The sequence below is a fragment of the Antechinus flavipes genome, chromosome 2 (genome assembly GCF_016432865.1).
Source record: "Antechinus flavipes isolate AdamAnt ecotype Samford, QLD, Australia chromosome 2, AdamAnt_v2, whole genome shotgun sequence".
In the NCBI taxonomy this organism is placed as follows: Eukaryota; Metazoa; Chordata; class Mammalia; order Dasyuromorphia; family Dasyuridae; genus Antechinus; species Antechinus flavipes.
The window spans coordinates 323,037,218-323,056,161 of NC_067399.1; the positions used below are offsets into that span (position 1 = coordinate 323,037,218).

At 32.6% G+C, this 18,944-nt stretch overlaps 1 protein-coding gene across 1 annotated transcript in view; it reads right to left on the bottom strand.

Annotated features, from left to right (window-relative positions):
* The window catches only part of PCNX1 (pecanex 1), a 221,085-nt gene that overhangs the window by 141,527 nt on the left and 60,614 nt on the right, over positions 1-18,944 (bottom strand). The window contains exons 4-6 of the mRNA XM_051977680.1: positions 15,445-15,490; positions 13,187-13,276; positions 3,104-4,801 (exon numbers count right to left, since the gene is read on the bottom strand). Coding sequence (XP_051833640.1) covers positions 3,104-4,801; positions 13,187-13,276; positions 15,445-15,490 — 1,834 coding nt within the window. The remainder of the gene's footprint in view (positions 1-3,103; positions 4,802-13,186; positions 13,277-15,444; positions 15,491-18,944) is intronic.

Sequence of the window (18,944 nt, forward strand, 5' to 3'; positions counted from 1 at the left end):
GGTGACTTACATAATCTCTTTGGGTTCACTCAAGAAAGTGAAGGGTTTGGATACAACCTCTGAGGCTTCTTCCAACTTTAAATCCATGGTTCTATGGTGCTATGAAGTCCTATTTCCCATGTCCAGGATGTTAAATTGCCTTCTTCCTCTCAAAAGAGCTTTCTAATAAAATGCTATGGCATAATTAACAAGGTATGAATCTAAAAACTGCTTACCTAATGAACTAACTGTACTTACTAATAAAAAGGAAACTAATAAATCATGACAAAATAAGCTACTATTAAACGCAAGTTTCTGAGTATTTCCTTTTTTTTTTTTTAACATAAAAGCAAATGGAGAGAAATTTTTAAACAGCTATAAAAACTATCAACACACAATTCTTATACTGTTTTTATTCCCCTAAAATTGTGATTATTGGCCAAGTAATATAACTGTAAATTAATCTAAAAACAAATCATTCAATTACTAATAAAGGAACCAAAAGATAAATTCTTAAACTTTTTGCACTTGCCATGGTCTCATGAATATGTGCATTTTAAGGTTCTGAAAACTTCAATTTTGGAGATGTGTTCACTGCATTTTCTATCAACCTGAAGATTTCTTGTTTTCCACAAACCCAAAGATGGATGTTTGCCAAGAAAGAAGTTGTTGACTAAAGGGAATTTCTTAATTTGCCAAAGAAACCCATGACAATTAATTTTAATGTAAACAAAGATCTTTTCTATGGGCAAAATTCAGTGTATTTTCTACACAGCAAGAATCAAAGCAAAAACAACAAATAGAAAAAATGCAGAACTCCTAATACAAGATAAATACAAAATTCAAAAACCATAGGAATCTCATTATTTTCTCCTTCACAAACTACCAAAAGTGGAATAAGACAATTCAAATGGCCTTTAAACATATTATATATTTTTAAAGTATATTCACACAACTTGAAGACTACTTTCATATACAATAGTTGAGAAAGTTTTCATATATTACTTATGTTTTATTTACATTCTTTTACAAATACCTTTTAGTGACACCCACATCTTTTAGTAAAACAGAAGCTAGAACCTACATCATTATCCAAAATCATTACCCAAATCCATGTATTTTGGTAAATGGGGAGAATTGGTGGCAAATATTGTCTTGAAGCTCTCTCAAAATTATAAATTTTATTCTTCCTATATGAAGTAAAAAATATGCAAACACAATAGCACTATATTGCAACTTTTTAGTGGGGTTCCCCCCAGTAATATTTAATATTTTAACAACAAAAATTATACCTGAATGAACATTTTCAAAATTCGGCTCTATATTACAAATACAGAGTTTGATGTAGTTTGTGTTAGAAACCATTAAAAGTATTTTAGCTCTACCAAATGAACATTTTTTACCCACATCAATGAAGACCCAAGTGATTTTCAGTATTTTGTCAACATCATAGATAATAATTATTTCTCCTATCTTTAGTTCTCAGAAGTCTTGTTTTATAGAATGCTTTAAAAACCATTTCTTAATATTCTCAATCATCCACTAGGGTCTTTCCCTGCTTCACCACAGTAGTAAATCACAAGTTCTAGATTATAGGTCCTATGCCAGAGAAAGCTTTGGGTAAGAAAGTAGCCCAAAAAGTACACGAGCACACACAGCATACACTGTCTCTGTCTCTCTCCCTTTTCCCCACTACCCCCCGATCTCTGTTTCTCTGTCTCTATGTCTGTCTATCTCTTTCTAGGCTCCAGCAGCCAATCTAACTGGATTCAAAGAAACAATAAAAAGAAATGTTATTTTTTTTTGACTAGAGCAACTGTTAAACAATCTGCAATGGCAGCAGTCATGCTGAAAATAATCAAAGTTCTCCAGGATATGAAATCATGTTCTTTTGAGAATATTTCTAACAAGAATTAGCTTTTTGCAGAATCTATCCTGAAAGATTGTGCCTGACAGAAAAGAAGCTATTTAAAATAGTTCTCATTCAACAGATTGTTTGAAAGAAAAAGCAACTAGATGATAATTTTATTTTATGATGTTTATATAGACAATACATGTCTATATTAATTAACTTAGTTTTGGAGGGGTGGGGTTTTTTTGGGGGGAGGGGGTAAAAGGAAACACTCAAACTCAAAACTAAAAAGTACTAAAACTTAAATCAACAAAAACAGATTGGAGTCCAAAACCTTAATTCATCATATTCAGGACCCTACTTCCATAGTGCCAGAGAAAAACAATGTGCTCTAGGAAAACAAATACAGACTGTAAAAGCCTAATAATAAAGCTGTAATACCTACCTTCCAAGTTCAAATAATTGTGTAAATGTTATGCCAATTTTAAGGTGTCAGTTATTACTACTATTATAGACAAAATTTAGGGCCACTTGATAGAAAGAAAAATTGATCTTACTTTCTCCTACATAGCAAGAGAATTTGTACCAAAATTTAATTTGAGTAGGTAGTTAATTAAGCTGCTCTTTCAACTACAATATGACAATGGAAAACATGATTATTGCTTTTGACATAGATATTACATATTTAGTGTTTGATAAAGTGAACTCCTAATACAAAATTAAAAATTCAATTCTATTATTTTAAAATTTTTGTTACAGAAAAACTAAGCATACTTAAGTTGAAAACAAGTAACTAAAGAAATACAGAAGCTGCAGACATAAGCCACAATATCTTCAAGTAATTGAGATCAGATAAAGTAATTTTCATAAAATTCTAGCCAAAATGACATGCTAAAAAGTACAATTTTGAAATACTAGTGGACAAAGTACACTAAAGTAAGTGCCCAAATGCCTGAATGAATCATCTTTACTTTATACAAAGAAAAAGCTAGTTTGTCACAAGAGTGGAACGTAATAAGCCATTGGTTAGGAAAAGAGTGCCATCAATAATGGATTCAAAATTATTTTCACTAAATAATTACAGAAACATTTTGTTGCGTGTCTACAACAAATGATGCAAAAGGTATAAGACCAATTCAATGACAAAACTACATATTTAGTTATATAAATATATAGGAATACAGACAAATATTACATGAAGCAATACTATTAAGTAATACACTGCAGTAGTTTCACTTGGTAAAGTTTTCTTTTTGTAGCTTGGTTACTTACCTCCACTTGTGGCATCTTGCTCTTCCCCTTCAGGAAAAGTAACCTGGCTTGGCAAACTATTCCTAGATCGAGTGACTGATTCTAACTGTGAAGCCCTTCCCAATAAAGATAGTTCATCTAGTACTTCTCCTTCTTTGGCCTCAAGATCTGATTTTGAAGTAGTTAGTGGTTTAATGCTCCCTGGTGCCATTAGCCTATTTGCATCATTCAAACATGCAACAGTACCACTGTCTAGGCTCAATACTCGGGCACGGCTCTTGGTACTGTTTGTGCTATTAGTCCGACGTGATGAGCGCTTTTTGTTAGTTCCGTCAGGACCCACATGAGCCTTGTGTGTATGTTCAGAATCAGCACTTCTTTCTTTATTAATGTATTTGGTCTTTAAAGCACTGTACTTTCCTTCAGGAGATTGACATGAATGGGAGGTGGTACTGGAAGAGCTATCACTGCTGAACTGATGAGCTGATTGCATGCTTGAAGTTCTACTCAAATCACTTTGATCACTTGAGTCCTCATCATGACAAAATATAGCACTGTGAGGTTTGGTAGCAGATATACCTCGAAAAGAAACATATTCCCTGTGACGACTTGAATCAAAACTGCTAGCTCTCTTTTTTCCTGTTCGTCTCCTGCCTGACTTGTGAGCAGAGGCTGTGCGGTAGATTAAGCTTGAGGACTTAGGGCGCACGTCTCCTTCCTTTTGTTTTCCACTAATATCCTTACAAAGTCTTGAGTCAACTGAAACAGTTGATTTATCACTCTGCTCTTCTCTTTTGTCAGTTTTTCCAACAGTCTTGTCTGTTTGTGTAGTAAATTCATTTGCATGAGGATTTTTATTAGCTTCTTCAGATGCAGAGGTACTAAGACCCTTCTGACTATGTACATCATCTAAGGCATTGGAATCTGTGGCTTCCTGTACATCACTATTTGTACTCAATTTCAAAGCAGTCATTTCACTGCTAGTCCTGTTATCACTGGTATAGCTACTATCTTCCTCTTGGTTAATAAAGATCTCTTTTTTCTTACCATTCTTTTTTCCTCCTCTAGGAGAATCATCATGCTCTGATAAGATACTTTCTATGTGAGTTGAACTAGTCTGTTCACTTTTATAGCTGCTAATGGTACTGTTAGTATCCCGATCAGTTCCACTGCAATAGCTTTCTGTTGAGCCACTACTCCTCGTACTCAGGCTCCTTAAGCTGTCTACACTTTTGTCTGCTTTCAAAGGTTTATTCTTTCCACTTTTTGCAAGAGGCTGTGGGCTGCAGCTTTTCACTTCACCACGAAGCTGAAAATCCCCAGATAAACAAGAATTTTCTCCTAAAGATTCTTTGGATCCTGAATGAGGTTTGGAACCTTCTAACTCACTGACTGGATCCAGACCCCGCCTTTGCTGATAGAGGGGAAAGTCATTTAGAGATGCATCTGGAAAAGCTACAGCAGAGCTAGAGGTTCTTGGAACACCTCGAGGCCGGTGGTCTTTCCTATAAGAATGTGAATGCAATGGTACAAGAGAAGCTACTTCTGTGTCACAGGCATTAGACAGAGATTGATCCACATGATGGTGGTGATTTGGGGAGCTTGCTTTGTCATTGAAGTCCCTTGGTAAGTCCTGTCCACAAGAAGATAATGAAGGCTGGATAGAGATGAAGGAATCATTGGAGACTGGATGGAAAAGCTTCCGATCAGCTGCCAAATCTGTTTCAAACACATATTTGGAAAGATTAACACAATTCTGTTATCTGCTTTCTAATACTTAACAATGGAAGGAATTCATAATATACAATAAGCAAGCATAAACAATTTCTTAAGTAATACAGTGGCAAACTGCTAACCACTCACTATTGACAGTCATGATTCCTAATTTGTAACTATACAAAGAAACCATTCTATGGATGGAATGGACAAAAATCACATCTATATGGTTAACTAACTGACTTGGAAAGAGTTTAGTAGAATTTCAATGAAAAAAATATACATAATTGATTAAAATTATATAGAAATCTTCTGAAAAATTAAAGCTATTTTACAAATCAACAGAGAAATAATTTGAAACAGAAAAATATGTATCTAACAATACCTAATCAGTAGAGTTAAAAGATCAATAATAAGCCAATTCTACTATTTAGTAAAAGAGAGGGAAAGGAAAGATGAAGAATTAATCACAGTTTCTGTTTGTCACCATATTTGACCCAAGTAGGACTCTTATCATATTTGTAAATAACAAAAAAGAAGACTGCATCTGAATGTATCATTTTCACCTTAAAGTTTCATCACCATAAAATTAAATAAGGATATTACTAAAAATCTTTATGCCATATATCAAAAGTCTAGAATATATCTAAATATTCATATATGAAACATGTATATGACATTGATATACACTAAATATCTGAATAATTTTTATTGACTTTCTTTATGCAAAGCTAAAGATTATAAAAGAGAAAACATTTTACTATTAACCCACCATGACTGTAACTTAATTAAGGCAATGTAATTACTTAGCTTTTGAGCAGGATGGAGGAAGAAGGTAGTAAGAGGTTAATGTGGACCCATAATAATAACCAATATTAAATACCTCCCCCCAAAAAAATCTCCTATTAAAATTTAATAGATTCAATCTTAATATGTAATTAAGAAAATGTTATAGATCTTGCATTTTGCCAATATAAACTTTTAGATTAGCTTAAATTAAATGAGCTTGAATAGCATATGGCCTAGATCTGTAGTTTTAATGACATGGAATTTCTAACAGGAAATTCCCTCTACTAATGGAGGTCAGAATCTTTTTTTTGCAACTTAGTTTTAGAGAACATCCTCAAGTACTGAAAGATTAAAGTTCAGAATTACTGACTCAGTATGTTTCAAAGATGAGACTTAAACTTAGATCTTTCTGGCTGAAAGGCCAAGTTTTCTCTGTATTATGCCAGACTGATTCTTAACTGTAGATAAGAAATTAAAATTAACTGAGAATGAGAGCTATAACAACTGTTAGTATCATAATAGCATGGATTTAGAATTAGAAAGGAATAAGATACCTTTGGAGTCCTCCCAAAATAAAGTGCAATAAAAAAAACTTGAAAATGTCTTAAGTCTCTTGACTGATTAAGGTATTGACCATACCTTAATAAGCCAGAACTTATTCTCTCTCTCTCTCTCTCTCTCTCTCTCTCTCTCTCTCTCACACACACACACACACACACACACGCACACACTCTTTCAATAACAACAAAGTAATCACAAACACATGGTAAAAGAGAATAAAATCATAATGAAAAGAATTCAAAGGTAATTTAAAAAAAGAACTGATTTTATATTAATTGCTATTAACATGTTCCAACATTTATATAAAAGTTAAATTTGCTAAGCTTGCTATGCCCTTTCATGAATAAACTCCTAGCATTATCAAAGGTATGAATATTCCTTTGTAAATGGCACTTGCTGGGTAGCAATATAAGCAAAACAGCACATTCCTAATTATGACACTTTCCCTCTAAATGTAATGATTTTCCATACTGGTTTTTGGATCCCCAATCAATTAAACAAACTTATTAAATATCCAAATGTCTGGATACAAAGACAAAAACTAGTGTCTGCCCTCAAGAAACTTACATTCTCCCAGGAGAAACAATCCATAAACCTATAAATATATACAAAATACATATGATGTGAATATATAGTAATTTTTATAGGTCGGCATTTATTAGGGCATTGAAAAGCCTCATAAGAAGCTGTAAAATTCTTAATCACTCTCATCCATTTTTACACATATGCATTTTTAAAAATTTTTATACTTATTGATACATTTTACATTTATGTCATACTTTCCAGAATGAACCATCATTTGTAATAAAGAAAAATAATTAAGTAAATAAATTAAGTAAAAACCTTATCTGATAAGATGTACAGTATTCCGGACTGGAAATTCCCTCCCCCCATCTGTTATGACAGTTTCATTTTTGATTTCCTTTTCCAGATTTTCATAGGTTTTTCCACTACTCAAACTTCAACTTCTTTTTAGAGAGTGGTCTTTTTATTTACGTTTTAGTAGTCATTGTATAAATTGATCTTCTAGGTCTGCTTATTTTACTTTGTATCACTTCATTAAAGTCCCCCATCTCAAAAGATTCTTCAGTTCTTTAAATTTAATTTATCAATTCTCACTGCATAAAAATATGCCATTAAATTAATTTCCATTTACACTAGTTTTTCAACTAATCAATGATCTGGTGGAAAAAATATTCATCTAAAACACCTTTAGTCAATGGAAACTCACTACCTTTTCTCATCTCCACTCCATTTTAAGACAGCTTACATGTTTTAATATTAATTTTCTAAATTTAGGCAGTTAGATGGTATAGTTGAAGTACTGAGCCCAAGTCAGAAAGACTCATCTTCCTGGTCTTAGACAATTACTAGCTATATAACCCTGGCAAAGTCACTTCAACCTGTTTGCCTCAGATCCCTCATTTGTAAAATGAGCTGGTGAAGGAAATGGGAAATCACTCCTCTATTTTTGCCAAGAAAACACCAAGTAGGGTTACAAAGAGTGGGACACAACATACTTAATAACAACCTAGGCCCCTCTTCCATATTACATCCATTCAGTCCCTTTTCTATATTATAGCATTTTAAATACCTGAAGCCTATGATGTCTAACACTCTTGGTTACTTCAGCCAGGATTCATTTGCAAGGTGTAAAATCCTCTGCCTATCCTATTCATTCATTTCTGAATATGCTCCATTTTTTTCAATATTCCTTCTAAAATCACATGATCATAGGACAATCAATTTATAGGTCAACTTGGTACTTCCCTCATTTTACCACTAAAGAAACTGGGGTCAAGAAATGCTAAATGACTTGACCAGGCTCATAGAGCTTTGTAGCCAGGGGTATAGTCAGAAAGTGAGACTAGCCAGGTCTTCTAAATCCAAAGATAGCTCAGTCTTTTTTATTGGTACCATATAGTATGCCACCTGTGAATTAAGGTAGAATTAAGGTTAGTTTAATCCATTTACCTTCTTTTAGATAGTTCTAAAAATTAAAGATCTTATTTAAATCTAAAGCTAATTTTTTTCACTTTTTAAGAATTCAAAAGCTATAGAGGCTTCTCTAGGTAAAGCATATAAGATTTTGTCAAATTTAATACCAGATAAGTCTTTCTGATGTTTAATCAATACTAATCACTTCATCCCTTGGGCCATCAGTTCCCTCATCTACAAAATGACTGAATCTTATACTTCTAAACTCTCTAGACTACAACATATATCAGATCTTCCCTGTTCTAATTCTCAGTGGACACAGAAAAAAGTTTATTCTCAAATTCTGAAGTATGTGTTTCTAATCACTTTCATCAAATTTGCTGAATGCGGCAAATCAGTTTATTTTATTTTTAATGTTATGATACAATCATTAATCTTTTCCCTGTAGTAAACAGAAAATTCAGAGAAGGAATAAAATAAAACCACTTTAATTGGGTTAAATATTTCAGAGTAGCCAATTACCATTTCAAGCCCTGAGATCAGGAGAGGGGAATGTGGATTCTATAAATCTTTATATCTCCCCATTAATAAGAATTTGTTAATCAGAGCCACTCTTATGTATGTTTAAAGGAGGAAGGGAATAAGAATTTCTATTGCATCTATTATGTGTCAGGCACAGCGTTTTACAAACATTATCTCATTTGCTCCTAACAACAACTTTGCAAAGTAGGTACCTGTTGTTATCCTTATCTTACAGTTGAGGAAAATGAGGCAAACAGAAATTAAATGATTTGTCCAGGGTGCCAGAGTTAATATGTTTCTCAGGGTAGATTTGAACTCAAATATTTCTGATTTCAGATCCAGCATTCTATTCACTGCACCATTGAGAGCTTCTAAAAAAACCAAGGGGTTCCATTTTATTAGTGAGAACAAAAGTAAAATTTCCAGAGTATAAAAAAAAAAATCTAAGTTTCAGAAAATGTGATATAATTTGGTAAAACTAATACAAACAAATAGGGTAAGACATCATACTTTTTTCAAATGAACAAAAGCACAGTACAGTGCCATTTTCTTTCTAAGATAAAAGAACCATACTGCTATGAATAAATAACTAAAGATCAAATGAGCTCTCTTAATTGCCACATGGACACGCTGGCATTTACTGATTGCAGTGGAAACCTTTGGTCCTCTTTTAGTCACACCTTCTTCCTTTATATTTCTAAAACTGATTTCTTTAAATTCAGTCATAGGATTGGACATCTATCCTATGAAATTCTATTTTGTTAGTTTCAATTCCATTGTTCCAACGGACTGCAAGATAGACTAGGATAATAACATATTTCTGGTTCTGGACACTATACCTCTACTAAAAATGCCTACAATCTCATTGATTTTTGGCTGCGCTTTTTGCACTATTACTCATAATGAGATTTCACCAAGTCATACACTAAGTATCTCACACTTGTTATCTTGGTGAACAAGATGGAGATGTGAGTTATATGTTAGCTCATAATTAAACAACTAAATCCACATCATAGTGATTAATGGAAAAATGTCAACTAAGACTGAAATTTCAAATAAAATGTCTTATAAAACTATGTTGTTTATGTTCTGTTCAACACAGTTTTTAAAGACTTGGATGCCAATACAGATGGCATACTTGTAAAATTTACAAATGATACAATGCTAGGAGAAATAACTTGGTGGGCAAAATATTTTTAAAGACAATACAAATAAATTAAGATGAATTATAATTATAATATATCTAAATTTTATAAATTATAATTATAATACATTTCCTATGTGCTTGTTATATTTTACCTTGTGTCTATATCATTGTCTTCAAAATATAACAAGTATATCATTATATCAATAAGAACATATTACAAATACATCAAATACCATACCCTAGACTTGAGTTAATAATTCAACTGAATAAGAAGAAGACAAGGAGGTATGACTAGACGGTAGTTCATCTGAAAAAGTTCTAGAGGTCTTAGCAAACTGTCAGTTCAATAATAGAGGCAAACTGTTCCAAACAAGAAAGGCATTTGTCTTGCTGTTCTGAGACCTTTATAATCAGACCACATCTAGAACACCATATTCAATTCTCGATACTCTTTAATAAGGAAAATTACAAAATTCAACCAAGGTGGTGAAAGGTCTGGATTTCATGCCGTAAGAAGAAAGAACCACAGGTATACGATGAGGAAATGAGAAGACTTGGGCAACATGTGGAGGAGAGAAAGAAGGGAGAAGACATGAAAACCATTTTAAAATATTTGAAGAGATTTCTTATTTTTAAAAAGCAAAGACATTTGCTTTCCTTGGCCCAAGGGAGAAAACCCATAAAAACAAGGAGGTAAAAGTTAGAGGCAAGCAGATTTTAACTAGGTGTGAAGAAAAAAAACAACCTAAAAATCAGAGCTATTCAAATAAGCTGCCTCAAAAGGTATTAAATTCTCTATCTCAAGAGGCTTTGGTATTTTTTTTGAAGGATAAATGAACACTTTGGGGACTATTATAAAGGGGATTTATACTGGACTGGGCGACTTCTAAGATTTCTGAATTTTTAGAACTGGATCTGTCAAAACAAAATTAATCACAAGTTGCTAGAGTTCCATAAAGGCTGGAAATATTTGCTAAGACTGACATAACCTAAATGCTAACTACATTATAAGATCACAGACAGGCACTAGAATGGACCTCAAAAGTACAATTAGTTCAATTCCTTCATTTTATAAATGAAGAAACTAAGGGCCAAGGAGGTTAAGGGATTTTCCTAAGATTCCAGAGACTGGAATTATACAAGCAATTAGGTAGTAATAGATTACAAAGGTAGAAAAAAATCAAGATTTGAACTCAGATCCCCAGAGTCTGGAGATAGCAGTGTTTCCACAGAACCATGTTGCCTTCTAACAAGAAGGCACTTTTAGAAGAACTTGGCAATAATATCCAAGTAATTAAAAATTATGTATAACTGATAATAGAATTCAGTTAGAGATTTTTAGTGAGAAGTCTCACTACATTACACCATGGCTTTATTAAAGTAGCTTTATAAATTTTAGTATCTTATATTTCCACTACAAATCATCCACAAAGTGATAGAAGGCAAAAACAGGTCATCAAATTTCATCAACATGTATGATCTTAAGAAAGTCCTTTAACCAATTTGTACTACAGCTTTTCTCTCTGTAAAACAAGCATGTTTTATCTGCCAAGTCCTACCTTGGAAGAATTCTATGGAAATAAAATAATATTCATGAATATTAAATCATTCACTCCCAATATTTTCCCATCTTCCTTGACATGGCTCACTTTTTCACCATTTGGAACAGTTCCCTGGAGACCAGACAGTCAAAAATCATCCTGACAAGAATTAATGGACTTTTGCAACACTTGTCCTGGTTAGTGAATACTCAGGTATATGCAAACACATTTTTTCTTTTTGATTCATAAAAATTTATTTTTTGCAAAACCTTTTGTTCCAAATTTTCCCCTCCTCCCCCCACAGCTGGCAGGTAGTCCAATACATGTTAAATATGTTGAAATACATGTCAAATCTAATATATGTATACATATTTATACAGTTATCTTGCTACACAAGAAAAATCAGATCAAGAAGGAAGAAAAAAAAACTGAGAAAGAAAACAAAATGCAAACAAATAACAGAGAAAGTGAGAATGTTATGTTGTGGTCCACACTCTGTTCCCATGGTCCTCTCTCTGGGTGTAGATGACTCTCTTCATTACTGAACAATTGGAACTGGTTTGAATCATCTCATTATTGAAGAGAGCCACATCCATCAGAATTGATTTCTTATGGTATTGCTGCCGTGTATAATGATCTCCTGGTTCTGCTCACTTCACTTAGCATCAATTCATGTCAGTCTCTCCAGACCTCTCTGAAATCATCCTGCTGGTCATTTCTTACAGAACAGTAATATTCCATAATATTGATATACTACAATTTATTCAGCCAATCTCCAACTGATGGGCATCCACTCAATTTCCAATTTCTTGCCACTACAAAGAGGGCTGCCATAAACATTTTTGCACATTCAGGTCCCTTTCCCTTCTTTAATATCTCTTTGGGATATAAACCCAGTAATAACATTGCTGAGTCAAAGGATATGCAAAGTTTGATAACTTTTTGAGCATAGTTCCAAATTGCTCTCCAGAATGGTTACATCCATTCACAGTCCCACCAACAACGCATCAGTGTCCCAGGTTTCCCACATCCCCTCCAACATTTGTTATCTTTTCCTATCATCTCAGCCAATCTGACAGGTGTGTGGTGGTATCTCAGAGTTGTCTTAATTTGCATTTCTCTGATCAATAGTGATTTAAAGCACCTTTTCATGTGGCTACAAATAGTTTCAATTTCTTCGTCTGAAAATTCTCTGTTCATATCCTTTGACCATTTATCAATTGGAGAATGGCCTGAACCATTATAAATTTGAATCACTTCTCTATATATTTTAGAAATGAGGTCTTTATCAGATCCTTTGGATGTAAAAATGTTTTCCCAGTTTATTGCTTCCCTTCTAATCTTGTCTTATGTAAACTCATTTAATCCATCATTGTGACTAGTCCAGGACCAAGCTTCCAACTCCATTCCCCCAGGACCTTGTGTCTTCTGCCCAAATAACTGTCTTCCTCCTCTCACCTCTTCCTTTCCTCTTTTTTCTCTGGGAACAATAATCAAATCAATACCGCCCCTGCTTTTGGAAAGGGTCCTCTGGCTCCATTCACTAGTCTTATGATTCTGTAGACCAAGACAGTTTTCCTCAACAACCACTAAGTTGTCTCTTACATTAAAATCTAAGCTTCCTGAAGGCAGGAATTGTTGCACTTTTGTATTTTCTTCCCCAGGGCCAAATCTTAAATTTAAATTAGACAGTGATTTGTCATTTTATTTTTTAGACACCAAATAAAGTCAAAACAATATTATAAATTATAGTTGTCAGCTTAGGAACAAAGGTATATCAAAATACCAAAAAATTTGCCAAAATGCTAACAACTCAAAGACTCCAGCTCCTAATGAAAATCCTAATATTCCTGAAATCTTATGCCATATTAAAACACAGGAAAATCTCACCTTGGTCTTCACTTCCTTCTTTACACAAACTAGAACTCTGTCCAAGGCTTAAACTAATATCATCAGAAGTCTTGGCAGTGTCTGTATCTCCTAAAAAAAAATTAAAAGAAGTACATTAAGGGTGTATGTTTGTTTCTTAAATGCAAAAAAAACTGTACCTTATGGCTGGACTAAGAAACTGAATATATGGGTTATCTATCCATTAAAGGTATCATTCAATTCTAAGTTAAAAGAATGGAAAAAAGATAAAATGTAGTTAATGCATTGTTGCAACTGCAAAAATACTGGATGAACTTAAGATTCTGAGCTCCTAATACACCAATAAACCAAGAAATGAAATTTGGAAAACTGCATAATATTTGCTATTTCTTTTACATTTAAATCATTCTGTAATATGCCACTTTTCTAATAGCTTTTAAACTAATGATTCCACTGTCCACCAGCAAAAATTGAGCACTCAAAAAACTGGCAAATTTGTACCATCTACCAAGTAGACAGCATCTATTTGCTGTCCTCTTCCTATTTTCTTTGGCTATTCTTTGGATGACCATTTTAAATTTTTTTTTTTAGTTTGCCTAAATCTATCACTAAAGTTCTTGCAAGTTCATTGGAGACATTGATTATTAATGTGTTGTTTTAGCTTGAAATACATTGTCAGATTTTTCATAGTGGGTTTTTAGACCTAATAGCTTTATAGAAATTTATATTATCTAGGCACACATTAAATGTATCCTTGAAGAAAAGACGAGGAACAGGCAGGATTGGCACAGATTATTTTCTAAAGCAGACAATATCATTATAAAGACACAAACTGATTGACAGGGCATAGAGAATCAAATCTGACAATTATTTACTAATTTTTTAAAAAGATGCAATAAAATAATATAGATTTTAAAAAATTTTGTCATACAGAGTATCTTTCATATACCTTTTATATTATAAAATATAACAATAACTCATTAATTATTGATAACAATTCAGAGTGATATTCACCCTATTGTATCATGGAAACATTCTAAGCATACTATTAAAAAACAAAAAATTTCCCTGATCATGGCAGTCTCTGAATGTTCCTATTAAGATGAGATTATTCTAATTGGCTTAATCTTCAGAACTCTTTAAGATTACTTTGCAGCAATGCAAAAATTACTCTTAGTGTGAACAGTTACATATAAGTAGATGAAAACCATCCATTGATTGTATAAACTATGGTATACAAGTGGACAAGTAGTCCACTGAATTAGTCAATCAGAAAGATATAATATCATGATGGATTACCCATTCAGTTTCATGTGTACTGTATCATTGCCTTTTGACCTACTTATAATGATAATTTTTTGTTTTATTATATATTATATAGCTAAACAATAACTGTGGGCTAATAATGATGTTAAAAAGATGAAGGTTTGTACCAGCAAGTTGGCTGGTATCACTAAAAGCATCATCTAGTTTTTTTTTTTTTTTTTCAAATATAAGCTAACCTGATCTATTCAATCCTTGGCTTGGCTAATTGCTAAACTCATTATACATAGATTTTAAATTAGTTTCTGGTGCAAAAGCCCTCTTCTTTAACACAAGTACTAGAGGTAACATGCTTTAACCCTTCCCCATGAATGCTGTAATAGGACTCTACAAATAATGAATTGCCACAAACTCAGAAAAAGAATCAAAATAATATGTAGCCCAAAAGATGATAATATGGATTAAATAAACTGTAAAACTTGACAAGGGATGACTTCGAAAGGAAAAACAATACAAAAGATATTATTGGGAATATTTATGACCGGGAAAAAGGGTAGATTAGTTATTTAAGGAAAAAAAGAGACGATAGATAAACAGTCTAAATGTTATCGTGGCTACATCTCCAAAATATTAAATATAAGCAAGCTTCCAGCCTATTAGATGGAAGCTCTACAGAGAAATGGAAAGACATGAACAAGAATAAGAAAATAAGAAGGCACGGAAAGGTTTCACTGACCACTTATGAAATTATGAAGCCCAGAATATCTAAGTGTCAATAACAACATCTTCTGCAGGAGACCTTTACTAGTCTTTCCCACCAGGTCTGTATTAATCTTATATTTACCCAATTATTTTCATGTTGTCTCCCCATGAAAATGTAAGCTCTTTGAGGGCAAGGACTGTTTTAGGCTTTCTTTGCATCCCCAAGCCTTAGTAAATGGTTTTTGATTGACTAAGAAAAAATTAAATAAAAACCATTTCAAATTAATAACTTTCAAATTATGTTAAAGACTAACCTTTAATGACTGCCTCTGTTCCAAGCTGAGGTGAGCCAGATCCAATCTGGAAACAAAAGATAATTATTAACTATTATGTTTCAAACAAATTAATTTTACAGAACTACAGAATAAATGAATTAAATATTATGTTCACAGTTCATGTACTTTCAGCTCTTCTTAAGTTAAGCCAAAAAAGCAAATTGTGTTATGTTATTTTGAGTGAAAAAAATAAAAAGAATATGAGGTACATATAATTAAAAAGTTCCTATGTTCCATAGTGTACTCAGAAGTCAGGGTTTAGAAAACTAAATATCCTACAAAGGTAGTCAAGTCCAACCATTACAATATTGCTTTATTTCAATGTGTATTTAGGTCTGTGCTAGACTAACCAAGTATTTGTACTTAAAAATGGTAATACTAAATGTCATTGAAAATAATGAAAGGTAAAAGCAATAAAAAATAAAGAATGTCCAGGTCTACTGTATAATTTTTGACAATAAAATCTGATCACTGAATATGTGTTTTAGTGATATTAAAAGTACATAAAACTTCTATGAAAGAATTAAGAACTCTGAACAACAAACATGAAGTCCAACAACATTTCCAGAGGACTCAGGATATTAATTTCATGACAAAAGTGAGGTACACATAGTGCAAACTGAGACATGTATTTTGAATATATCCAATGCAAGAAATTGTTTTGTTTAATTATATATTTATCTTTCTTTTTCTTTTGCTGAGGCAATTGGGGTCAAGTGACTTGCCCAGGGTTACACAGCAAGGAAGTGTTACGTATCTGAGGCCAAATTTGAATTCAGATCCTCCTGACTTCAGGGCTGGTGCTCTATCCACTACACCACCTAGCAACCCCACTATATATTTTTCTTACAGGGGCTTAGATGTCTTTCTTTTCCAAAGTGGGGGAGAAAGAAAGATAAAGGGAAAGTTTTTCTTAGGCTAAAAATAAATTAATTGCAAAAAGAAAGGATGTGAAACCTCCTCCAAAAATTTTACAAAAACTATTACATTAACTCAAGAACTATATAAAGGGAGAAAGGAATAGGAGATGCCAGAATTCATCCCATAAAATAGAATATAACAGGGTAGCTATTAGACAACATTCCTGGCAACTGCTCCTACAGACATAATTTCAAACAGATTGACCAAAGGAGAACTCAAGAGTCTTAATTTAACTTTAAAAGAAAAATAATTAATATACTCACAGAGTTAATATTCATTAAATATTTGTTAATATATCTATACAATGTGAAAAAATTGAAATTTAGTTATTTGAGCTCATCATCTTCATAAAATCAAAAACAAACTGCCTGGAAAAAACTAATCAAAATTTAGTTTTGTAAAAACACCTTAGCTTATTATTTTGATCCCCTTCTATTTTTAAAATTAACCATAATCTTCAGGCTTTAACTCAATTTCTTCTTCAAACCAATCCCATACAAAATATAGCTGCTGGCTAGAAAGAAAAGAATAATCAAGAGATGACAAGTTTATAAATATTAGTATAAAAGCAGTTCATCTTCATGGTCCATCCTGCTCTTAAACTAGATAAATTGTACAAGTAACTTAATAGAGACAATTTGATATAGTGACTACCATGCATTATGTATGCAAAAATCCTCAGTTGTTTCCAAGCTGAGATACCAATAAAAAATTATTGTTCTACACTTTTTTCCTTCTTACCAAGCATCTTCAACCAAAAAAGCACCCAAAGATAACCACATCACCAAAAAAGAAAAAAAAGAAAAAGAAAAGTTTAAGAAAAGATGTGATCTAATGGGCAAAGTATTTTACTTATTCAAGAGACCTAGAATGGATTTTTGTTACCGCCAATCTCTGTGATAGTGAACATGTCACTTAACCTCTTTAAATGTTGCAAATTTCAAATGCAATTAAGTAATTTTTAAAGTTCCTTTAAGTTCTACCTTAAAAATTCATTCTATTAAATATTCTTCTGTCTCGTACTGACAAAGCAATCACATCATTTAACATTCAAACTAAGGCAACACAATAAATCTATCAAAAATTCCTAGCTGTAAAGACTCCCCCGCCCACAGGCAAATGTGCCTATGTGTACCTGCGCGCGCGCACACATACACATACACACACAGACACACCCCAAAAGGTTTAAAAAAATTTCTGGAGAGAATGCTAAAATGTCCTTCAGGTATAATAATTACTTAATCTTTCTATTTTATGAATTGATTTACAAACTTTGCAAATATGTAATTAAAAAAAAAACTTAAGCAGGGCTTAAGCTTAAGAAAAACAATAAGAATATGTCAATTTTGTCTTTAGTTAAAAATAACTCTGAAAATCTGAAACCACAAATCTAAAAGGCCTAGCTTTTACTATTTCCCCCATTCCTATCAAAGAATTGTTGCTTAAAAAGGAAAAATTTGGTTGTTTTTTTCTTTAAAATATTATGAGTTGGACTACCTCAATAAATATAATGAACAAGTTTTTGGGATATAAATTCATCAGGCAGTTTTCAGGAACCAATGATGATTTTTCATTTTCTAAATAAATGAAAAAAAGCATAGACTTCTCCCCAAACCTGGGATAAATGTAGATTTGTCTCTAGGGAGACAAAACTTGATTACACTTTTAAATAAAGAGCCTGACCATGCAAATTCCTAAGAAACTAAAATTTCTAATCATTTATCATATAGCATAAAAGGCAAAATAGGAGCAGCTGCCACTAGGATAAATAATTTAAGAATGAGTAATACTTGCTTCTTTTATTATATTCTTTAAAAAAAACCAGAAGTCCCAATCTAATTATATATACTATCTATCATAAAGCAATATTTTTCTCACCACTTAATCTACTTGTAATGAACTATTGTTGACTGAGATTACATTCCCATTTGCTTTTTTTAAATAACTAGAATTATATTTTTTAAAATTCTGGCTCTTTGAATTTGAGTAAGCTTAATTATGATCACCAATTATAATCACCAACCATGAATCATGAAAATGCCATAAACATAGAAGATGTTATTTTAATTGAAAACAACATCTTCTATGTTTATGGCATTTTATAACTTCCATTTACAATAATTAATTTGATTCAGGGATAGCTTTCTCCTTGGCATATATCAATATAAAGCTCTGATCACAGGGTCGTAGATTTAGAGTTGAGACTACAGGGAATCTAATTTTAAGTTCTTTATTTTTATGTGAAACTTAGGAAAGCTGAGTAACATGATCAAGGAAACAGCTAGTAAGTAGCAAAGGAAGGACTAAAATGCAACTTCTATGACTTTCATTCTAACCCTTTTTCAAGTCCCTCAAGCTGAAGGTAATTGTTCACAAGATATCTTAAGTAATAGTGTGCTCTTAAAAGAAGAAAACTTGGGGCAGATGTGGCACAGTGGATAGAGCACCATCCTTGAAGTCAAGAAGACCTGAGTTCAAATCCGATTTCAAGACATTTAACAATTCCGAGCTGTTTTTCCGAGACCTTGGACAAGTTACTTAACCCCAATTGTCTCAGA